The 20,898-nt window shown below is 47.4% G+C and overlaps 1 protein-coding gene across 2 annotated transcripts in view; it reads left to right on the top strand.

Annotated features, from left to right (window-relative positions):
* The window catches only part of SCML4 (Scm polycomb group protein like 4), a 55,841-nt gene that overhangs the window by 31,990 nt on the left and 2,953 nt on the right, over positions 1-20,898 (top strand). Inside the window, exons 1-2 of one of the 2 annotated variants that reach the window (XM_055330602.1) lie at positions 680-874; positions 10,803-11,093. In XM_055330602.1, the coding sequence (XP_055186577.1) occupies positions 10,847-11,093 (247 nt within the window). In that variant the 5' untranslated portion in view covers positions 680-874; positions 10,803-10,846. Of the gene's footprint in view, positions 1-679; positions 875-10,802; positions 11,094-20,898 lie in introns of those variants that run through there. The other variant, XM_055330601.1, reaches the window with a different exon arrangement.

The following is a 20,898-nucleotide window of genomic DNA, read 5'->3' as shown; positions in this document are numbered from 1 at the left end:
AAAGTTCTAAAAAGACCAAAAAGTGTGGGGGCTGTTGAGGAAACAGCATGCCTGCGGAAGGTGCCCCCCTACCCTCGCCCTCCCCCACCTCTTAGGAGTTGGCCATAACAATGTGGGTGGAGGCCTGGCAAAGCTGCAAGACCTGAGGGGGGCTGCCTATGGAACCTGCTCTCCTCTCCTCGTGAGACTGGAAGGGCATTCATTATCCCAGACGGCTGACTTTGGGCAGAACTGCCTTTGGGCGAAATTTTCACAGGCAAAAATCAAGCCATAGGCCTAGAACAAAGTCTTAGGCAAACCAGAAACACTGGGGAGGGCTGCAGAAGTTCAGGTGTCAGGCGTTAAAATTATGGCTGGTCTCTGTGCATCTCATTAGGGGAGAAAATATATAAATGTACTTAAATGGACCAGAGGGGAATCATAAGGTTGATTCTGAGGCCTGAGTGATCTGAGCTTCGAGACGAGCTTAAAGGGAAAAATCTATACTGGCCAGAGACCAAGTTAATGGAAAATTTAATTGAAGCGAATGAAATGCCAAGCCCCATAGGTGGTGTGGCCTGGTGCCCTTTGAACCGGGAAGGCCGGGACAGGAGGCCGCAGAGGGACCTGAGGGAGAATGTGATGAGCTTATCTGAGCAAGGACGAGGGCGGGACTGAGCCCGGGAGAAGGAAAGTCTGCACACCTCCCCTAGAGCCTCAGTGAAAGGCAGTCCGAGGGCAGAGAGGAAATGTGCTGATTTGTGCCACCGAGAAGTCCTTAGAGGTCCCCTGGCTCCTGCAGCACAGCAGCAGCAGCAGCGCTGAGTGCTGGGCCCCAGGGCGCTGAGAGCAGCCAGCAAGGCGGCCTGTGGCAGTGGCAGCCGCAGCCACCAAGGTAGGAAACAAAGGCCCGGCAGCTCCCCCAGGGCCCTGCTCTTGTTTCCCGGGCTCCCCACCCCCTGGCCCCCTTCCAGTCTCTGCTTCTCTCCTTGCCCGTCTTTCTCTGCATTCCAGAGCTTACAGGCTGCATGCACCCCTAGGTGGTCTCCCGGTCTCCCCCAGCAGGGCCCCGGGGCCCCCTGGGCCACTTCCCCTTCTCATCTGGGTGTCAGAGCTGGGATCCCTGGAGCTGCCGGGCTGCTCCCCCGTGGAGCCCTCTGGACACCGCTCCAGGGGGGTGACTTGCCTGCCAGCCTGGGCAGACCGGCTGGCCGTGGATCCCCAGCAAGGCTCCCCTGGGGGAGGGTGGCAGTGATGGTCACAGAAGGGGCTCGCTGTGCAGCTGCTCCTTCAATTGAGAAGTTATGACTGATGTGGGGAAGTAAGGTGGGGAGTGGAGGGCGAGTGTGTGTGTGTGTGTGTGTGTGTGTGTGTGTGTGTGCATGCGTATGCGTGAGACGGGGCGGAGAACTGTTTGTACTGAAAAACAATAGTTTCTAAGACTCTGGAATTTGGGAGTTATTATTGCATGAATAGGTATTATTTGAGAATAATTTTGCAGATGGTGGTATTGTGGCTTTTTCAGGGCTTCGTTTGCTTAAAGAATCCAAGTAAAGGGCCAGCTTCACTGTTTTGGATTAAATAAGAGGCCAAGTTCACTTACTATGAGCAGCTAGGCCTTGGGTCCTAAATGACAAGGGGTCACCAGCAGCCTGAGCTAGAACTCCGCCAGCGGCGTCTGTACTTTCACACACGTGGGTCCCTTTTGCCTCCCTCTGCCCCTCTCCCTGCTCCGGGACTTTCTCTCTCTCTCTGGCTCCTGGCTTTCTCCTTCCTGTCCCTCTGTCTCTTCCTGCTTCCCTTTGGACCTTCTCAACATTCCAGGTGCTCTTGCCCGACCTGTCCAGAACTGCAGCAGGAACGGGTCGCATGGGGCGGGCGACCCAGAAGCCTCTGCAGAGGTGAGGGAGGAGGGGGGGGTGCCCACACATGCCTGGCCCCCGAGTTTGTTCCCAAACAGGGAGGCTTGGACGCAGGTCAAAATCAGAAGCAAATGGGTACACCTTGAGGCTCGAGTGGGTTTGAACTCTTCTAGAGTGTTCTTTGGCTCTGCTCACGGGCTGGATTTATATGCAGCGGCAGGGGTGTGTGTGGGGGGAATGTAGTTCACAGATTAGCAATTCTGAAAAAGGAACACCAGGCCCTCCTGACGGCTCCCAAGACATTAAACCCTGAAAATGTAGCCGCCTTCTTTGGTGGCACCACTGGGGTGTTTGCCTTCCTATTGAAGCCTCCTCCTGTGATCGTACAAGAGCAGATTATTCCTTTTTCTGGAGGGAAGATTTAATGATTTTACAAGCCGTGTCCTTTGCCTCTTGGGTAGAGGCAGGGAGATTTTGGGGAAAGTGCACGAGACCCCCTCTCCCTGACCCCGCTTTGCTGAGCTGATGTTCTCCATGGAGATCAAACGGCCCTAAACAGAGACTGGGTTGGATCCTCTTGTTTAATGCGAGGTGCCGGGGTGATAAGCTCAACATCAGATGAGAAGCGATTTTCTTAAAAATCAGGGAGAAGGGCAGCCCGGGAGGCTCAGCGGTTTAGCACCGCCTTCAGCCCAGGGCCTGATCCTGGAGATCCTGGAGACCTGGATCCTTCCTGCGTGGAGCCTGCTTCTCCTCTGCCTGTGTCTCTGCCTCTATCTCTCTCTCTCTCTCTCTCTCTCTCTTTGTGTCATGAATAAATGAATAAAATCTTTTTTAATAAATAAATAAAGAAATAAAAATATTATAAATAAATAAATAATAAATAAATAATAATATTATAAATAATTTTAATAAATATAAATATTAATAAATATAAATAATAATAAATAAATATCAGGGAGAAGAGGGCAGAGAACGTCTTAACCTGCCAGCCCCGTGGCTTGCCACGGGTGTGTGCGCAGGAGTTGGAAGTGCAGAGGTGCAGAGGGCACGCGTGTGCCGTAGTCCCAGGACTGCTGACCCCAAAGCCAGAAAACCCGCTGAGAAGCGTAATTCCCTCCTCAGGTACTGATTTGGTCTTTCTTCTTTTTTGTTTTGTTTTGTTTTGTTTTTTTGGTCCTTCTTCTTATGGACTCGAAATAGTGGTTTCAGGCAACCAACAATCCATGGGTCATGCTGTGAAATTCTTAGTTCCTAGAAGCTCTGCATACCCATAATTTCTCTCCCTGGATGTTGACGACTTCATAGTTTTGAATAGTAAGAAAGCGAGGTATCCAGCAGTCATCTTTTTGACTAAAGCAAGAGGAATTGGGGTTAAATGCAAGGAACTTTTGGGCAGTGAGATTTGCAATACAATGGCCTAATTGTGAGGGAGACTGTAAAGTCTCTTGCAGGAAGCTTTCAAAGAAGAGGCTCATTTATTTTCCTTAATTACCACCCACCTGAAAAGAGGGCTTGGTACCAATTCGGTGCATTCCAGGGGTCAATGCACCACCTTCACAATCTTTGCTACGTCCACGTAACAATTGCAAAAGTGTTTACTCAAGATATTCCTTTAAACAGATCCATTTCTTTTAACTTTTTAGCTGTTCGTCACTTTAAGCAATGATACCAGATCAGGGAAATCATAGTTTGATGGACTAGTTGTATTTTATTGCTGGACACTAAAATACATGCCTACAAAAAAACAGCGTTCACCTGTTGCCATATCTTCCAAAAAGATACATGTTCAAGTCCTAATTTTCAGTGCCTGTGACTAGGACTTTTCTTTAGAAATAGGGTCTTTTGGGGCACATGGGGGGCTCCGCTGGTTAAGCATCTGACTCTTGGTTTCGGCTCAGGTCGTGATCTCAGGGTCATGAGTTCGAGCTCCATGCTTGGCATGGAGCCTGTTTAAGATTTTCTCTCTCCCTTTCCCTCTGCCCCTGCCACACCTGCTTGTACTCTCTCTCTCTAAATAAAAATAAAAAAAGAAATAGGGTCTTTGCAGATGTAATCCAGATGAGGTCATACTAGATCATGGGCCCTCATCCAGTGACTGATGTCTTTCTAAGACATTTGGACACAGACACAGAGGCGCAGGAAAGATGCCGTGTGGGCTTAGAGGTAGATTGGAAGGATATTTCTACAGCGAAGGATTGTTGGCCACCACCAGCAACTAGGTAGAGGCAAGGAAGGAAACTACCCTTGAGCTTTAAGAAAGGACATGGCCCTGGGTGCCTGGGTGACTCAGTTGGTTAAGCGTCCAACTCTTAGTTTAGGCTCAGGTTGTGGTCTCAGGGTCATAAGATCAAGCCCCACATTGGGCTCCACACTCAGCATGGAGTCTGCTTGAGATTCTTTCTCCCTCTGCCCCTCCTTCTGCTCTCTCTCTCTCTCTCTCTCGAATAAATAATAAATGAATCTAAAAAAAGAGAGAGAGAGAGAGAACATGGCCCTGGCCCTGCCAACACCTTGATTTCATATTTCTAGCTTCCAGAACTATAAAAGAATACATTTCTGCTATCTTAGACCACTAAGTTTATGGTACTTTCTGTAGCCTTGGGAAACGAATACACCAAAGTCGTCCCCTGTCCCACCAGTGGGACGCATCTACCACTTGGGGGAAATGCTGGGCTACTGCTCTGCGCAGGCCCTCTTCCGTCCTGTGGGTGAATGATGATGGCCTTGATTGTGTCAGTCATTTTCATACTTTGGTATGATGTGAGTGTCAGCACCCCCATTTATAAAGGTGAGGAAAAGGCTGTTTTAACCATATTTGAGCAGATGTGTCTCATCAATTCTGAGCGGCACCCCAGTGTGTGCACCTGAATGTGCTGTTCACTCCCAGGCTTCCTGGGGGCTACAGGCTCTGCGGAGCCATGGTGGGTGGTGGGGGTGGGTGGAGGGCTTGTGGGTCTGTCTCTGCAGTGGTTCATCCACTGTCTCTGGAGTAACTGGTGTATCCTTTGCTGGGTACAGGGCTCTTGCCTGATGATGTCTCAAGTCGGTTTTATTTTTTGATGAATTCATTTGGATCATAGCCCAGAAGGTGGCTTTTATTACCTTTGATCTCACCCATGGTCGTCAGCAGTTTTTAAAGCAAGAAACTCCATGTTCCCTTGCTCCCCATTTCTGCACATCATCATAGGAGAGCAATCTTCCACCTGCATCTGTATTTCCCAGCTATCGTGCAGGCTGGGGGATTATCTGCATTCTCTACCTTACTGCTCTGAGAACTAGGAAGACATATTTAATTTGGCTTTAAAATATTTAATACACAGAATAAATGTTTTCATTACATCTTTATCACTATCATGCATCGACATGAAGAATTTATATTTAGTCCTTTATAACCTGAATTGTGATGCATATTCTGTGTACACTGCTCGCAGTGACCCAAATGCCTACTCAATAACTATCGTGTGCACGCACCCACTATCTATGCCAGATACCATACATTGCCTCCTCACACGTACCAAGGCACTTGCCACCAGAGACACAAGAAGGATCGGTATCTCAGATATCGAGAGCATTCCAACAGGGAGCATAATGACAGCCTTACTGCTTACGGCCTAGAATGGTGCTAGCCTAGTAGGTGCTCAGTAAGTGTATAGTTTTCCTCCTCCTCACTCCATTTAGGAGGCACCTGATATATAGGCTCCGTAGCCTGGTCCTCCTTGGAGTCTTCCTACTGATGTCTTCTGATTCAGATGGAAAAGATGCAATAGATGTCATCCAGGTGAAGAGGCAAGGAAGGATACTGACGAATGTTGAGCCTTAAGAAAGAACATGGCCCTGGGGCACCCTAGGTGGTGCAGTCAGGAAGCGTCTGACTCTTGGTTTCGCCCAGGTGGGAGGTGAAGGTGTAGACATCCAGGTTCCTGAAGACATCCTGCAGCACTCCACTGGCCACAGAACACAAAGCACAGAGCATGCACACACTTAGGCCACGCAGCTTACTCGTGTCGCAGCGGCCAAAGCAGCGTTTGTCGGACTTGCCCGTACAACACTTGAGGACGTGTTCACACCTAGCACCAGGCTTCTGCAATGAATTTTTTAAACAGCGTTAGTGAGATGTAACTCATGTATCGTACAAGAGTGCTACAACATGGTGGTTTTTAGTGTATTCACAGAAGTGTGCCGCCACAACGGTAGAAGATTTTCAACACCTCAAAAAGCACATATCCTTTAGCTAGCACCCCTTATCCCCCCGCCCCCATGCCCTCAGCAACCACTAATCTACCTTTTCTCATTTATAGATGTATAGATTTGCCTATCCTGGACATTTCGTGTAAGTGGAATCACTTCATATGTGGCTTAGCACACATAGTTCAAGGTCCATTCACACTGTAGCAGTATCATCAGTATTTGCTTAATTTTATGCCTGAATAATATTCCATTGTGTGGATAGGGCTCATTTTGTGGATCCATTCATCAGCTGTTAGTCTTCTGGCTTATTTCCACCTTTGGGCTATTAAGAATAGTGCTTCTGTATATATTCATGTACCAATGGTTGTGTGGACATATGTTTTCATTTCTCTTGAGTGAATTCCACCTCAGAGCGGAATTGCTGGGCCGTAGAGTGACTCTCGTTTGAACCAGTTGAGGAAGAGCCAGACTGTTTTCCAAAGAGGCTGAACCATTTTACAATTCACATCAGCAGTGTATGAGGGTTCCAGTTTTTTTTACAGCATCATCGACATTTGTTATTATCTGACTTTTTATTATAACCATCCTTGTGAGTGTGAAGCTACGCTTCTTTGTGGTTTTGATTTGCATTTCCCAATGACTAATGATGGGGAACATGTTTTCGTGTCTTTATTGGCCATCTGTATATCTTCTTTGGAGAAAGGTCTAGTCAAGTCCTTTGCCCATCTTTAAATCAGGTTGTCTTTTTCTTATTGGGTTACTCTGGAAACAAGTCCCTCAGGAAATACATGATTTGCAAGTATTTTCTCCAATTCCATGGGTAATCTTTTCACTTTTTTTGGTGCTATCTTTCAATGCAGAGACGTTTTAAATTTTGTTAAAGTCCAGTTTACCTATTTTTTCTTGTGTTGCTCATGCTTTTGGTGCCAAATGTAAGAATATCTTGCCAAATTCTAGGTCATAAAGATTTATTCTTATGTCTCCTTCTAAGAGTTTTATACCTTTTTGTTCTCAAGCTTAGGTCTTTGGCCCGTAGTGAGTGAATTTTTGTATATGGTATGAAGTCAGGGTCCAATGACATCGTTTTGCATGTGGATATCCAGTTGTTCCAACATCAGTTGTTGAAAGGATTTTTCTTTCTCCATTAAATGATTTTAGCACCCTTGTGGAGAATCAGCTGAACGTAGACCCATCAGTTTATTTTTGAACTCTCGATTCTATTCCATTGATCTCCGTGCCTATTCTTATTCCAGTATCACACTGTCTTTATTATCATTGCTTTGTAGTTCGCTCTGGAATTGGGAAGTGTGAAGGCTATATTTTGTTCTTTTTGCATGATTGTTTTGATTAATCTTGGTCCCTCGAAAATCATGTGAGTTTTAGAATCAGCTTGTCAATTTCTATGAAGAAGTCAACTGAGTACTAACAAGAATCATATTGACTCAGTGGATCAATTTAGGGTGTATTGCCATCCTAACAATATGTAATCCTCGGATTCATGAACATGGGATTTTCCCCCATTTATTTAGATCTTCTTTACTTACTTTTTTAAAGATTTCATTTATTTATTTGAGAGAGAGAGAGAACAAGCAGGGGGAGCAGCAGGCAGATGGAGAAGGAGAAGCAGGCTCCCCACTGAGCAGAGAGCCCGACATAGGGCTTGATCCCAGGAACCCAGGATCAGGACTGAGCCAAAGGCAGTGGCTTAACCAACTGAATCACCCAGGTGCCCCTAGATTTTCTTTACTTTCTTTTAACAGTGTTTTGTAGTTTTCAGTTTTACACTTCTTTTGTTAAATCTATTCCTCCATATTTTATTCTATTTTATGCTATTATAAGTGAAGTTGTTTTTCTTAACTTCATTTTCAGACTGTTTAATCTGAAACACAGCTGCTGATATTTGCATATTGATCTTGCATCTTGCAACCTTGCTAAACTTGTTTATTAGTTCCAATAATGTTTTTAATGGATTCTTTAGGATTTTCTACATATAAGAGATAGTTTTCTTTCTTTCTCCCCATCTAGAAGCCCTTGCTTTCTTTTTCTTACCTAATTGCCCTGACTGGAACTTCCAGCAAAATATTTCATAGATACAGTGAGAATAAGCATCCTTGTCTTTTTCTTGATCTTAGGAGGAGAAGCATCCAGTCTTTTCACCATTCACTGTGGTGTTAGCTGTAGATGCCCTTTCCCAGTTGAGGAAGTTCCCTTCTATTCCTAGTGTGTTGAGTGTTTTTATCAGGAAAAGACATTGAATTTTGTCATACTATTGGGATGATTGTGCTCTTTTTTTTTAAATTCTATTTATATGGCATATTACATTAATTGATTTTTGACTGTTAAACCAACCTTGCCTTCCTGGGATAAATCCTACTTGGTCATGGTGTATAAGTCATGTTATATGTAACTGGATTTGATCTGCTAGGATTTTGTTGAGGATATTTGCATCCATATTCATAAGAAATATTAATCTGTAGTTTTCTATTCTTGAGATGTCTTTTTCTGGTTTTGGTATCGGGGTAATAATAATAGTGGCCTCATAGAATAAGTTGGGAAGTATCCCTTTCTTATCAGTTTGGTTGGTTGCCATAACAGAATACCATAGTCTAGGGGGCTTAACCAACAGAATTTATTTTCTCATAGTTCTGGAGGCCAGAAGTGTACGATCAAGATCTTATCAGGGTTGGTTTCTGTTGAAAGCTCTCTTTTCTTCATGATTTGTGGACAGCCACTGTCTAGCTATGTCCCTTCCTGGCCTCTTCTCTGTGCATCTGTGTTGCTGGGGGACAAGGAGAGAGGGAGAAAGAGAGAGAAAGCACATGTACGTGAGCCAGCATGTGCATGCCCTGTCTTATGTCTCTTCATCTTCTTGTGAGTACTATCTGCCTAACTGGTCCTCTAAGATTAAGTTCCTAACCTTAAGACCTCACTTAATCTTTATTATCTCCTTATATGTAGTCTCTGTGGGAGTTAAGGCTTCAAAATATGAATTCTGGAAGGTACACATCAGTCCATAACATTCCTCTTCTATTTTTTGGAAGAGTTTGTAAAGAATCGGTTTTAGTTTTTCTTTAAATGCTTGATAGAATCCACTCATGGAACCATCTGGGTTACTTTGTGAATGTTTTTGATTATTAATTCATGCTTTTTACATGTTACAGGTTTGCTTAGATTGTCTATTTTTTTAGTCAGTTTTGGTAATTTGTCCATTTCTTCTAAGTTACCTGATTTATTGGCATATGATAGTCCATAGTACCCTTTAATGATCCATCTTGTTCCTATAAGATTTGTAATAATGTCATCTCTTTCATTTCTGATTCTGGTCATCTGACTTTTTTCTTTTTTCCTTTGGTCAATCTAGTTAAAGTTTATCAAATTTGTTGATGTTTTTTTCAAAGGGCCAGCTTTGGCTGCATTGATTTTCCCCATTGTTTTTCTAGTCTTTACTTAATTTCTGCTTCAATCTTTATTTCCTTCCTTCTGCTTACTTCAGGTATAGTTTGTTCTTTTTTCCCCCCAGTATCTTATTGTGAAAGTTTAGGTTATCAATTTGAGATCTTTCTTCTTTTTAAATGTAAGTATTTACAGCTATAAATTTTGCTCTAAGCCCTGCTTTAGTGTCATCCTGTAAGCAATGGCTTTTATTTCCAGGCAAGTTCCATATCTATCCCCATCTATGAGAATAATTGCTAGCTCCTTGATTAAAATCAAATCTTAATCTTTCAATATCTGCATTATGAGAGGAATCCATGCATGAAGATGACATCTGGATCTTGTTTTTCCTCATTGCCAACCTTAAAGGATTTATTTGTTTTTGCTACTCTAGCACATTTTCTTTGTGGGTGTCAAGATCCGTTTTGATCATATGAGGTATAGGGACGATTATTGATGAGACTAGGCATATATGATCTTGTCTGGGATGGGAGGGAATTCGTAGAATATTTTTCTTTCTCTTTCTATCCCCATAATGCCCTTGAACTTTGTCCTTAGAAATAAGACAAAACACCCCACACTTTTTGACCATAGGTAGAACTCACAGACAGAGTTCAACAAACTGAGATTGAGCCTTAAAAGTGTAGAAAGTCATGATTTACTTGGACAAAGGGGAGCTGATGATGAGGTTGGCTGACTCTTCAGGTCCTCTACTCCTCTTGCTCTTTTGATAGGCTCTTTACCTCTTACCTGCAGGTGAAAGGGAGGACCATGGGGCTTACCAGATCAGCATTTGTGTCTCCAATTTGTTAGCTTTGGAGGAAGGACAGTACCCTCATGTGTTCTGTGACTAAAAGTGTGGGGAGGAAGCACCATTGCCCCTGTATCTCCACCCAGGTCAAATAGTTTCTTTAACTCAGGGATATTGTGACTCCTGCTTAAAGCCTCCCGGGCCAGGTGAGGACGGCAGTGTTAGTGGGCAAAGAGAAAAGAGAGCAGAGACAAGCTGGGAGAGACTGTTGGAAGAGCAAGACCATGCAAGGAGAAAGACCTTTGAATTTTACTTTCAAGTCATCAATAGCCAAAATCATCACTTTCCTCTGAACACAGGGAGGCACATCTCCCATCCCTACTATAATATGCTTTGTTGGTGAGGCAAGGGTCTCAGTCTGTTGAGAGGTGAACTATTTGAGATTGTGATGTGGGGTCCATTCTACTTCATCTCTCATCCCGGCAGATGGTGACAGCTGTGCTGGGGGGAAACATTTGCCAAAACTGTCAAGTAGCCTGTTGACTTGCTTTCTGATCTCTGCTTCTCTGTCCTGCCTTCTCACTTAGCAAAAACAGTCACCACTGAGGACTGCCTGGCGAACCCTGTAGGCATGAACCGCTACAGTGTGGACCCATCCACCTCCGCCTTTAGCCACAGGGGCCCCTTGCCCACCTCCTCCTCGCTGTACTGCAAGAGGCAGAACTCTGGAGATGGCCATCTTGGGGGAGGCCTGGTCACCACTGCCGGTGGTCCCCGCTCCAGCCCCATGTCCTCTGGAGGCCTCTTGGCACCTGGGCTGAGGCCCCCAGTCTCCAGCCCCAAGAGAAACGGGACCTCTCTTGAAGGAAACAGATGTGGTAATGTAATGCATGCTCTGACTTCCCCGCGATTGAACCTCCTCAGACCTTGCCCTGGGATCACTGCATGTAGGGGGACAGGGGTGGGGGGCAGTGGAGGGGGGAACCGTGCTGTCTGAACATGAGAACACTGGGAAATCAGAAGCCCTTTCATGGATGTCTGTTGTTTTTAAAGGCAGCTAATTTCAACCTTTGAACGCAGTAAAGAAAGTGGTAAATTAGAGTAGGCTAGGCTGTAGGCATAAGTAGACTCCAACGTACAGTGGCTCAAATGCACCAGAAATTTATTTTTTGTTCAAGAGTCCAAGGTGGGTGCTCTCAGTTGGCAGATGCAACCCAATTTGTGAGCTCAGCTTTATCCATTGAGTGGCTCTGCTATTCCCTGGCCTCCATGCCCCCCAACACTTAGCGGGTAGAAAAAAGAAAGAGCAAGCAGGGAAGGCACACGCTCTTCCCTAGAGCCTGGAAATGATGCCCACGACTTCCACTCACATTTCATTGGCAAGAGGTGGCCATCTTGCCACACCTCACTCTAAGAGAATCTGGAAGATGTAGATCAAATTCTGTGTCAGGAGAAAGAAGAACCAGATACCAGTTAAAGCATCTTCTCTTCCATAGTGGGTGACATTTGCAGGATACAAATACCAGAGTTAAACATTTCCATAGTGCTGGTTGTAATACCACCTCTGGCTCACCCATTAAAGGTACCTTGTCGGGACGCAATGCATGGAAGTACTCTCATTCCAGGGATAGCTTGGCATCCATTGTGAATTATGGGTTTTTAAAAAATTATTTTCAAGTTTCAGTATTGCATTAATGAACAAAGGTGGTAGAACATAGTGGATAATCACATGGACGGTGGAGCCAGATGCACGGGACTGGAATCCTGGACCCACCACTTCCTGACTGTATGACCTTTTGGAAGTCTGGACTACTCTGTGCCTCAGTTTCCTCACCTGTAAAATTGGAATGATAATAATAGCATCTATCTCATAGGTTTGTTGGAAGGAGTAAATAAGCTTATATATGTATTTAGTGCAAGACCTAGGAAGACCTAGGACATGGTAAGAGCTCACTAAACATTATTAGTCACGGATCATGTGAGCACACCTCTCAACAGATCACAGCCCAGTAGCTCTGTACCTGAAAACTGCTGAAGAGAGGAGGCCCCAGGCCGAGGAGTCAGGGAATCTTCGTCTTGCCCCTCTGGAGCCTCTGAGTGGGTTGGCTGTCTTCTCTGGCAAGGCACATTTTTGTTCTGAGCCTTGAATCTCTCTCCCAGTAGGCCTGAGAAGCCACAGTGATGAGCTATTTTGTATGATCCAACATCGTCCATATGCTCCCCTCAAAGACCTCCCCGGTCCCACACATGCCTCTCCTGGTTGAGGATAGAAAGGTGGGCAGGAAGCCCTGGAGGGGAAGGCAGTTCTGAGGAGCAGAGCACAGGATCCCTCAGTCACGGGGGCTCTTGCCCAGTATAGTGGCACCCTACAGACTACTTCCCAACATGGTCACATAGAGTCATTGGCCAGGAGGAAGATTTGAGTGGACAAAACACATTTTCCAAAGAAGAGAGACACTGTTCCACCTGATTTTTAAGAACAAGAAAAGAGAACAAAATGTGGCATAAATCAACATCTTAAAGTAAATGAGGGGACCCCAGTTATTTCCTAGGCTTATCCCCCAAGTTTGTGTAACATCTGGTAGAGAGTTGGTCAGTAAGTGTTCATTGTCTCTGTGCTCCTATCATGATGCCAGTGCCCTCGTGTTGCCCCTGCTTGTCAAAACCTTCAGTTTGGTGTCCCTCTGGCCTTCATATGTCTCTTCCTCTCAACCCCTTCTCCTCAACCCAGTTCCCATTTTCTTGGGACAATTGAATTGACTGATTGAATTGACTCATAATCCCATGAGTGGTAACACTTTTTAAAGAGATATTTACTGTCTCTTCCATTCAAGTTGGTGGGGTATCTGGCCCTAGGTCTTAACTATAGGATTCAAGCAGTAAGAAGAAGGCGTGATTTGGATGAAGAGAACTTCTATCCTTAGCTGAAGAATTGTATGCTCCATCCCAGTCTATCTGGTGGCCCTAGATGAGGGGAATCTGGGACCCCTCAAAGGGATCTCAAGGTAGCTTCCTTTCCCCAGCCCCTTGTTGTCTCTTCCTAGAGGAGCCCTGGGAGGTTCTCTCATCCCAGCCTTAATAACCTTCTTATCTTTCATTTTCATCTCCATCCCAACCCTTTGTTCTCCCGGAATGACACCCTGATTAGCTGTCTGAGGAGTCTGCCTGAGGGGAGGCCCAGACCCTCCCTGGGAACCAGCTCTGAGAGAGCTCTCTCTATTAGAGCTCTGGTTGCTCCCAGGAGAGCCCCACTCACTCAGGACTTCTTCCTCTTGGGATCTTGGGTAAAATCAGAGAGCTGGAGCCCAGCAGTGCCTGCTAACTTCCACTCCAAGCAAATTGCCAACTATATCCTGAAGACTGACCGTCTCTTAAACAACTTAGAAATATTAGTGAGAACTTTGATACCCAGCAAATTAGAGTAAATTATGAACAATTAGCAAGACCCCTCTGGGCTATAGGATATTTTAAAAATCACACAGCTGCCCAGCTTCCTCAGAGTAAAGTTGCTGCAGGATGTAGCAGCTGAAGGTCATTGTTGAGCCTCTATGTTACACTGAAGAAAAATAAAATTATTCACCCTTTGTAGGTACATTACCTCTCAAATGCTCCAACAATTCCTTTAACCAGTACACTAGATGGAACCACTGATACCAGAAAGCCAGCCAGTTATCATTCTAGCATCAAGGTGGAAGGAGGTGGTAGGAGAATATGAGGACCGAGGGCAGTGCTGACCTCTCTGAAAGAGGTCTCCACTCTGCTTACATCTTGTTGGCCAGAAGTCGTCACATGGCCACCAGCTGCAAGAGAACCTGGAAATACGGTTTCATTCTAAGCAGCCACGATCGCAGCTGGAAATCAGGGATTCCGTTACAAAAGAAGAAGAGGAAAAAAGATATTGGGGAGGCAACAACAGTCCCAACCACACCTTCAGATTAGAAATGTTCATTTCCTCGATTTCCTTCTGTAGCACTTTTTTCCCTCATCTCTAGCATTTCCTCTTTCCTGTCCCATGATAGGACACAGCCCCTCAGCTTTGTAAGGTCCCTTGCTCATCCCTGAATCCTCCACAGCCCCAGAAAAGGGGCCTGCTTATTTGAGGCCTATACTAAATAGCTACTTATTGAGCACCTACGATGAGCCACTTTCCTTACATCGTTTATGACTTTTATCAGTTAATTTTATAACTTACTATTACAGTACATGTATATTATTATAGTGGGTATTATCGTATATAGCGCAGAGGTAAAGAAAGCGAAGATCCAGATAAGGTCGTTCACATGTTGAGCCAAGATTTGACTTTTACTGGCTCCAAAGCCTGCGTCTTTCAAAATTACCCCAAGGATTTCCAAGCTATGGTCAGTGGGATGCAGGGGGTCTCGCTGAGGTTCTGGGGGCTAAGGAAGAGGGGATGGGAACAGATAGGACTCCAACACCCCACCCTCTTTAACCAGGGCCTCTTCACATTTGCAGGGTGGGGCTTTGCATATGCTTTGCTCGAACCAAGTTTGCACAGCTAAACACATTTGGAACCCATGGAGATAAGCCATGCTCAACTGAGTGGCAGTATATTAAAGTAGGAGAGAAAACCATTGGCTTCCTTGCCCATTTGTCACCTGGCTGCCAGTGTGGACGCTTACTGTGGGCCCTCTGGAGGGTTATTAAGTTTTCCCTCACCCAAGGAACTGTTCTGTCTTGCTTTGGAATTCCATCCCAAGTGAAAGTAGATGTAAAGAAACTGTACTTCTTTAAGAGGGTTTGACTTTGACCCAAGTCATAAACCCTAGAAGGGACCTAAAAATGGATTTTCTCCTGTGGTGCTAATCAAAATAATTTAAAACCATGGAAGCCAGAAAACTGCACGAGCTGCAGGCAGGAGAGTAGGTATAGATGACACGACAAACTTCTCAGCCTTCTGAGGAGTGCTTACCCTGGCCTCCTGCTGTCTCGACATATCGTACCTATGACCTCTGCCAGTGGACTCTGAGGGGATGTCGTCACAGGACACATTTCCTTCGTTTGTGCTGATACTTGGGTAAAAATTGGAGAGCTCTTCCCCGTCTCTCGTCCAAGATGTTATAGCACCAAGAGCTATAAAGTTTTCAAATAACAAAAGCTTCCTAACTTTTGCATGCTGTAGGATTCCCAACCACAATTAGGTCCAGGTTTCAGAATCAAGAAATGAAGTAAATACGACATTGGTAGGACCGCCCAAATGCTTCCCACGGATTAGAGTTGGCTTCATCAGGTGAGGTGTTGGGTGGATAGACAGAGAGACCACTCAGTCAGAAAGAAAGGAGAATGGGGCCCCTGCTCAATGCGCAGGGGCTGAAGTGAGCAAAGGCAGGGCAGGAGCTTATTCATTCCAGGGCAAGGAGAGAGTTTGTGCAGAAATGCTGAGGGAAAGCATGCTGGGAGACTTGGGGTCCAGGTCAGGCAAATTGGGCTTTAGTTTGTGCGAACCAGATATTTCTGAAGAGGGAGGTAAGTTGATGGCCATGGACTTTAGGAAGACAAATCTATTGGCCGTTGGAGAATGACATATCATAGCGATTAGAAGAATAGCAACTACCTTTTGATGAATTCTTACTGTTTAATGCTTCACATTATCCCATTTAATCCTCATAACGTGGCAGGTGTTTGATAGGTGAGGCGATGGAGACTCAAGGAGGCTTTGCTCAGTTTCAGCCAGCAGATACTATGCCGGGGCTTCTCTCAGGTCTAGGGATGGAGCTGTGTGCAAGACACACGTGGGCCCTGCTCTCTGACCATGTGCAATGGCAGTATCGCGCCAACTTAATGACAGCTGAGACTATCGCTCCAAAGGAGAAGTACGGATGCTATGAGAGAATCAGCTAGGGGGGGCCACTGAGCCTACTCCAGGGAGGTGAGAAAGGCTTCCCTGAGGAGTGACAGTGGAGCCAGCTGGACCAGGGAAGCCGGCGTTGACTGGGCAGGGACAGTGGGGAGAAGGAGTGGCTGGTAGCTTCTTAGCAGAGGTCAAATTGCTTGTCCAGTGTCTACGGTGGTAGAGAAGGATCCAGCCCAATTTGGCCTCATTTCAGGCCTGTGGGCTCTCCTTGCCTCTAGGGGCATCCTCTCTTCTGATCCTGTCAGCTGCTCTTGAAGGAAAAAAAAGAAAAACCTGAGGGGCACCTGAGTGGCTCAGTTGGTTAAGCATCGGATTCTTGGTTTCGGCTCAGGTCCTGATCTCCGTGTCAGGGTCAGGAGATAGAGCCCCATGTCTGCTTCTCCTCTGCCCCTCCCCTAGCTCACATGCTCTCTTTCTCTCTAAAATAAATAAATCTTTAGGGGGAAAAAGAAAAACCTGATTAAAATTTGAGGATTGGTCAGACTCTCTCCCATCTCCTATCTTTCTCACCTCACAGAGTCTTGAAAATTCTTATAATAGAAATAATGGAAAACAACATTGTTTTAAACTACTATGTTGCCCAGCTAGCCTGGGCCCCTCTCACACTCTGCATGGCCTCGTTTCTAGGAAGGACGCATTCTACAGGGACCAGGTGGCTAGGAGGAGCTGAGAACGGATCTACCCTTTTCTTGCCTTCACCCCCATCCCTCCCAACCCAGATCCAGCTGCTAGAGGGGTTGAGAGGGCCAAGGGGTCCTTTTGGAGACTGATGAGCTTCAAGATGCTTGTCATCAGGCTCCAACCCGAAGCCACACACTCACTTGAGTCCTATAATACTTTTGAGAAACAAGATGAAGGAACCGAAGCCCACTGAGAATGATCAGGGCCAGGAAGGGGTTGTTGGCTCCTGGTTCAGTGTGTTCTGCACATGGACACAACCATGAGGCTTTCTGATGCATGAGAAGGTGACTCCCTCGGTGTCATGCGGGACAGCCGGTGGCATAAAGGGCCCAGAACAACGGCAGAGAGGGAAGGAGCCTTAGACATTCTTCCCACCTCCCTCATTTCACACCCAGAAGCACAAAGGTGCTTACACAGCTGGTGGGTGGTGGGGATTTTTTGACCCCCAGCCCATTGCTCATTCCATTTTCCCACATGATGCTACGGTTAGCTAACAAGCTTTCTTTGAATTATGGATGAGCAAAAGGACATGATGTGTGTGGTTGCGGGCATGTGTGAGACACAGGGACTCACGCACAGCAGTGCAAGTACCTGGGCCGCGACAACGCCTGGGGTTGCAGTGAACACTGATTCATGGGCACTCCGTTCCTGGCGTGTGTGAGATCGACTTTAGAAACAACCACCCCGTCTTCCACTACACATCCACTCACAGCCGGGTTTCACTCTTCACGGCAGCTCCAGTAAAGGGACACGCAGAGCACAAAGTTCCCTGAGCTGGAGAACGCCGCTGCCTCCCCATAAAGGCGTTCGGTGAGCGCTTCGCACGCCCTGGTGCTCCACGAGCAGGATTCTTTTCACATCCATCATGCCTTATTGCTGTCCAATCACCCCTGCCTGGCCTGGCGGTGTCAGGCCCGACCCATCCGTCTTCCTGACACCTTCCCCGCCACCCGAGGGGGTGCTGGCGTATTTATTATCTTTGAGAGCACACGCCACTGCAGAGGCTTTACAAACCTGCCACTGGAAAGTTCCATTCCTCTTCCTTCTACAGTGACTTTATGTGCTTTGGATGTTGAGCAACTCCCAAGGTGTGCCAGGCTTCCCGCTGCTCTCTGCCCTGCATGACTCAGAGGGCCCCGAGACAGGCACCACGCCGGCCGGGCTGCTGCCTTGCATCCAGCAAGGGCCAGTGATGCCCACAGCGGGCCCCGGGCTCCAGGAGCGAAGCTGCTTCCAACGGGGCTGCCTCCCTCCACGGCCATCACCTGGACTGCAAAGACAAGCCGTCCTCACTGAGGGCAAGCCCGTCCCTCCTTCTCAGCCCCCGCTCTGGCCCCCTAGCAAAGTAGCACCCTGACCTTGCACAAGGGGCCTGGGCTCCCCGGGACGATGCAGAATCTGTCTGGTACTCTTCCTTCCTGTACGATACAGGAACCTCCCTCTGACCTCTGCTCTGATCCCTCTAAAATCATTCTCGGCACCCAAGACCTCTGTCATTCAGAGCCTTTATTGTCACCCCGATTAGGGCCAGAGCTCTCATGGGGTGAGATCCAAGGCGAATAGGATCTCCGTCCCCATGTTGAGAGCAGATGTCTTTAAATGCGGTGAAATCTCTCTAATGAGCATGCATCAGCATCCAGGGGGCATTAAGAGGTGCCCGGCCACATGCCCCATGCCAACCCACCTTCGGGGACCCTTCTAGGCCCAGCAAGTAAGAGGCGGGGGGAAACCTCCAAATAGATGCAATTCTCAGCCAAACCGTGGTGAGTTTAGGGCAGGATTTGGAAACACGATGCTGTACTGCTCAGCACTGAAGGAGAAGCGTGCCCTTCTCGGGCTCATTAAGAAGAGGAGCAAGTAGGAGACATCAGGGAATCACTGCAGTTTGAGGCTGGAGGAGGCAAAGGGAAACTGAAGCTTCTGGCCATAGGATGATTCTGTAGGGAAACTGCTTCGTTGTTCGAGCCTCTGCTTTCTTCTGGTCCAAAGACAGAATGAAGGATTACCTGCTCAAGGTTTTTCTAGGAGTTATGTACAGTGTTTCTACAAAATATATTGATTCATTTTACACTTCTCGAGCCCATATTTACAAACACATCTACTTAGAACTGTGGAGGAGTCAGTGATTATAAACCCAGTAACAAGAGGATCCTGTTTTTCACCAAACACTTTGCCCAGGACCTGGTACAGAAGAGACCCTCTGTGGATGTTTATGGAATGAATGGGGTAGGGGTGGGGGGATGAGAATGATCATCCTCAAGAAATGTAAACCGAACTGGAGGTTACAGGCATGCCTATTTGCAGTATAAGGCCATCGTGGACAGCATCTTGGCACAAAGCTGTGGGGGTTAAAAGCAGAGGAAAGTGATATCCAGGTGGCAGGACACAGACATGCTGCCTGTAAAGGAGCCCGCCTGGGCTTTGATGGCTGGTGGAACATCTGTGGAAAAGCAGCAGGGTAAATGCTTTTAGAGAAAAGCCAAAAGCATCGGCTAGAGACGGAGAAGGGAAGCTGGGGAGACACTTGGTCCGTGTGCCTGGGTGGGGGCAGGGAGGGTACAGGAGGGCAGTGGAGGCAGGCAGGGCACCTCCTTCCCTCTCTGGAGCATCTGAAGCATGGTTGCTCCAGGGCTAGGCCTGATCCCATTTCAGTCCTGACACTTGCCCTTCCTGGAGGACAACATTGCATTTTACAGCTAATGAGCTGAGTCGTGGTCAAATTGCTCACAATGAGGGTGGCGGGATTGTTCCTAGGTCTCTCTTGGCACCAAAACTCTTCCCCTCTGTCCCAGAAGGAGAGATATGATTAAGATCAAAGAGAATCCTTGACCTTGACCTAGAGTGGGGACTCTGGAATCCATGCCGAGGCAAGGCACGGACAGAGCTGGGTCTAGGGAAAGCACTGAGCCAGTAGACAGTTTTTCTGTAGAAGGAAGAGATCCCAGGGCAAGGATGTCCATAGAAAACCATTGCAGGGGATTGGGTAAGAAGTTCCCAGACAGGGGAAGCCGGGTGGAAGGGAGGGGTCAGAGGCATCCTTCTAAGAGCTTTAGAATAATTCAATGTGGGGAGCAGATACGGGTGGGAGAGATAGAGTGGAAATAGAGATGTCGCTGTGGTTTCAGAAACCTGAGGGGTAGGAGGAGATGCTGAGCCTGGGGAAAAAGGATGAGGTAGTTTGGGACATACAAAAAAAAAAAAAAAAAAAAGTCAATGCCTAAAAAGTGCCGGACATCTGATTCCTTATTTTCCTCCTCCTTCACTTGCCCTGCACCTTTTAATCTGCCATGTGGGAGACCTACATGTGCAACAGTGCAACTCACGCAGCCACCGTTCGTCAAGGCCAGCTCTGCACCAGGCACAGGACTAGGCCCTTCGCTGTCAAGGACGTCCCAGCCTAGTGGGGTAGATTGGAGCAAGGGCGCGGGAGAGCAGGGGGCCGTGAAGGTGCTCGGTGCCTGCCTGCAGCAGTCACACGCGCAGAGCAGAGGACGGCCCCTCACGGACAGGGACCCAGCACAGGGACCAGAATGCACCTCAATCCTGCCATGGCTGTATTGTCTCAGTGTCACCAGTGGAGGCCGAGAGGATCTGCATTCATTTTGGCCTCCCAGCACTTTAGGGGTCCGGTGGACATCGATCCTGGCAAGCTTTCTCTGGTCACCAAGTACCCGCTTCCAGGAGGCCCGGGGCTCACTGAGGTAGAGCTGGGCAGGGAGGGTTTGCAGATCTCCAACGTGGACCCGGAGGATCCCAGCCTGTTGAAGGAGATCCATTTTCTAACACTTCCCTCCCTGGGAGAACAGAGGACTTAGGCCTGGATGGGAGGCCCTGCCTCCAGAAGGGGCCTAGCTGTGCGCTCCAGGCTCCTGGCCAGAGCAGCCACTCCCAGCCTTTCTGTGTCACAGGGTGTCAGGGGCCTGTCACAGGAGGTGCTCAGGCCACTGCCGCGGCCTGGGGCTGGAGATGGGGGGCAGGCAGCACCAGGTAGGCCGCGGGGCCTCGTCCTGTGTCTCACGTCTTCCTCTGTGCCTACCCATCCAGGGGTGTCAGGGGCCTGTCACAGGAGGTGACAGGTGCCGCGGCCTGGGGCCGGGGTTGGGGGGCAGGCAGCACCAGGTAGGCCTCGT

This window comes from Nyctereutes procyonoides, unplaced genomic scaffold, assembly GCF_905146905.1.
Source record: "Nyctereutes procyonoides isolate TBG_1078 unplaced genomic scaffold, NYPRO_anot_genome, whole genome shotgun sequence".
Classification (NCBI taxonomy): Eukaryota; Metazoa; Chordata; class Mammalia; order Carnivora; family Canidae; genus Nyctereutes; species Nyctereutes procyonoides.
Note: the sequence above shows the minus strand (reverse complement) of the source record. Positions and strands in the feature narration are given on the sequence as shown.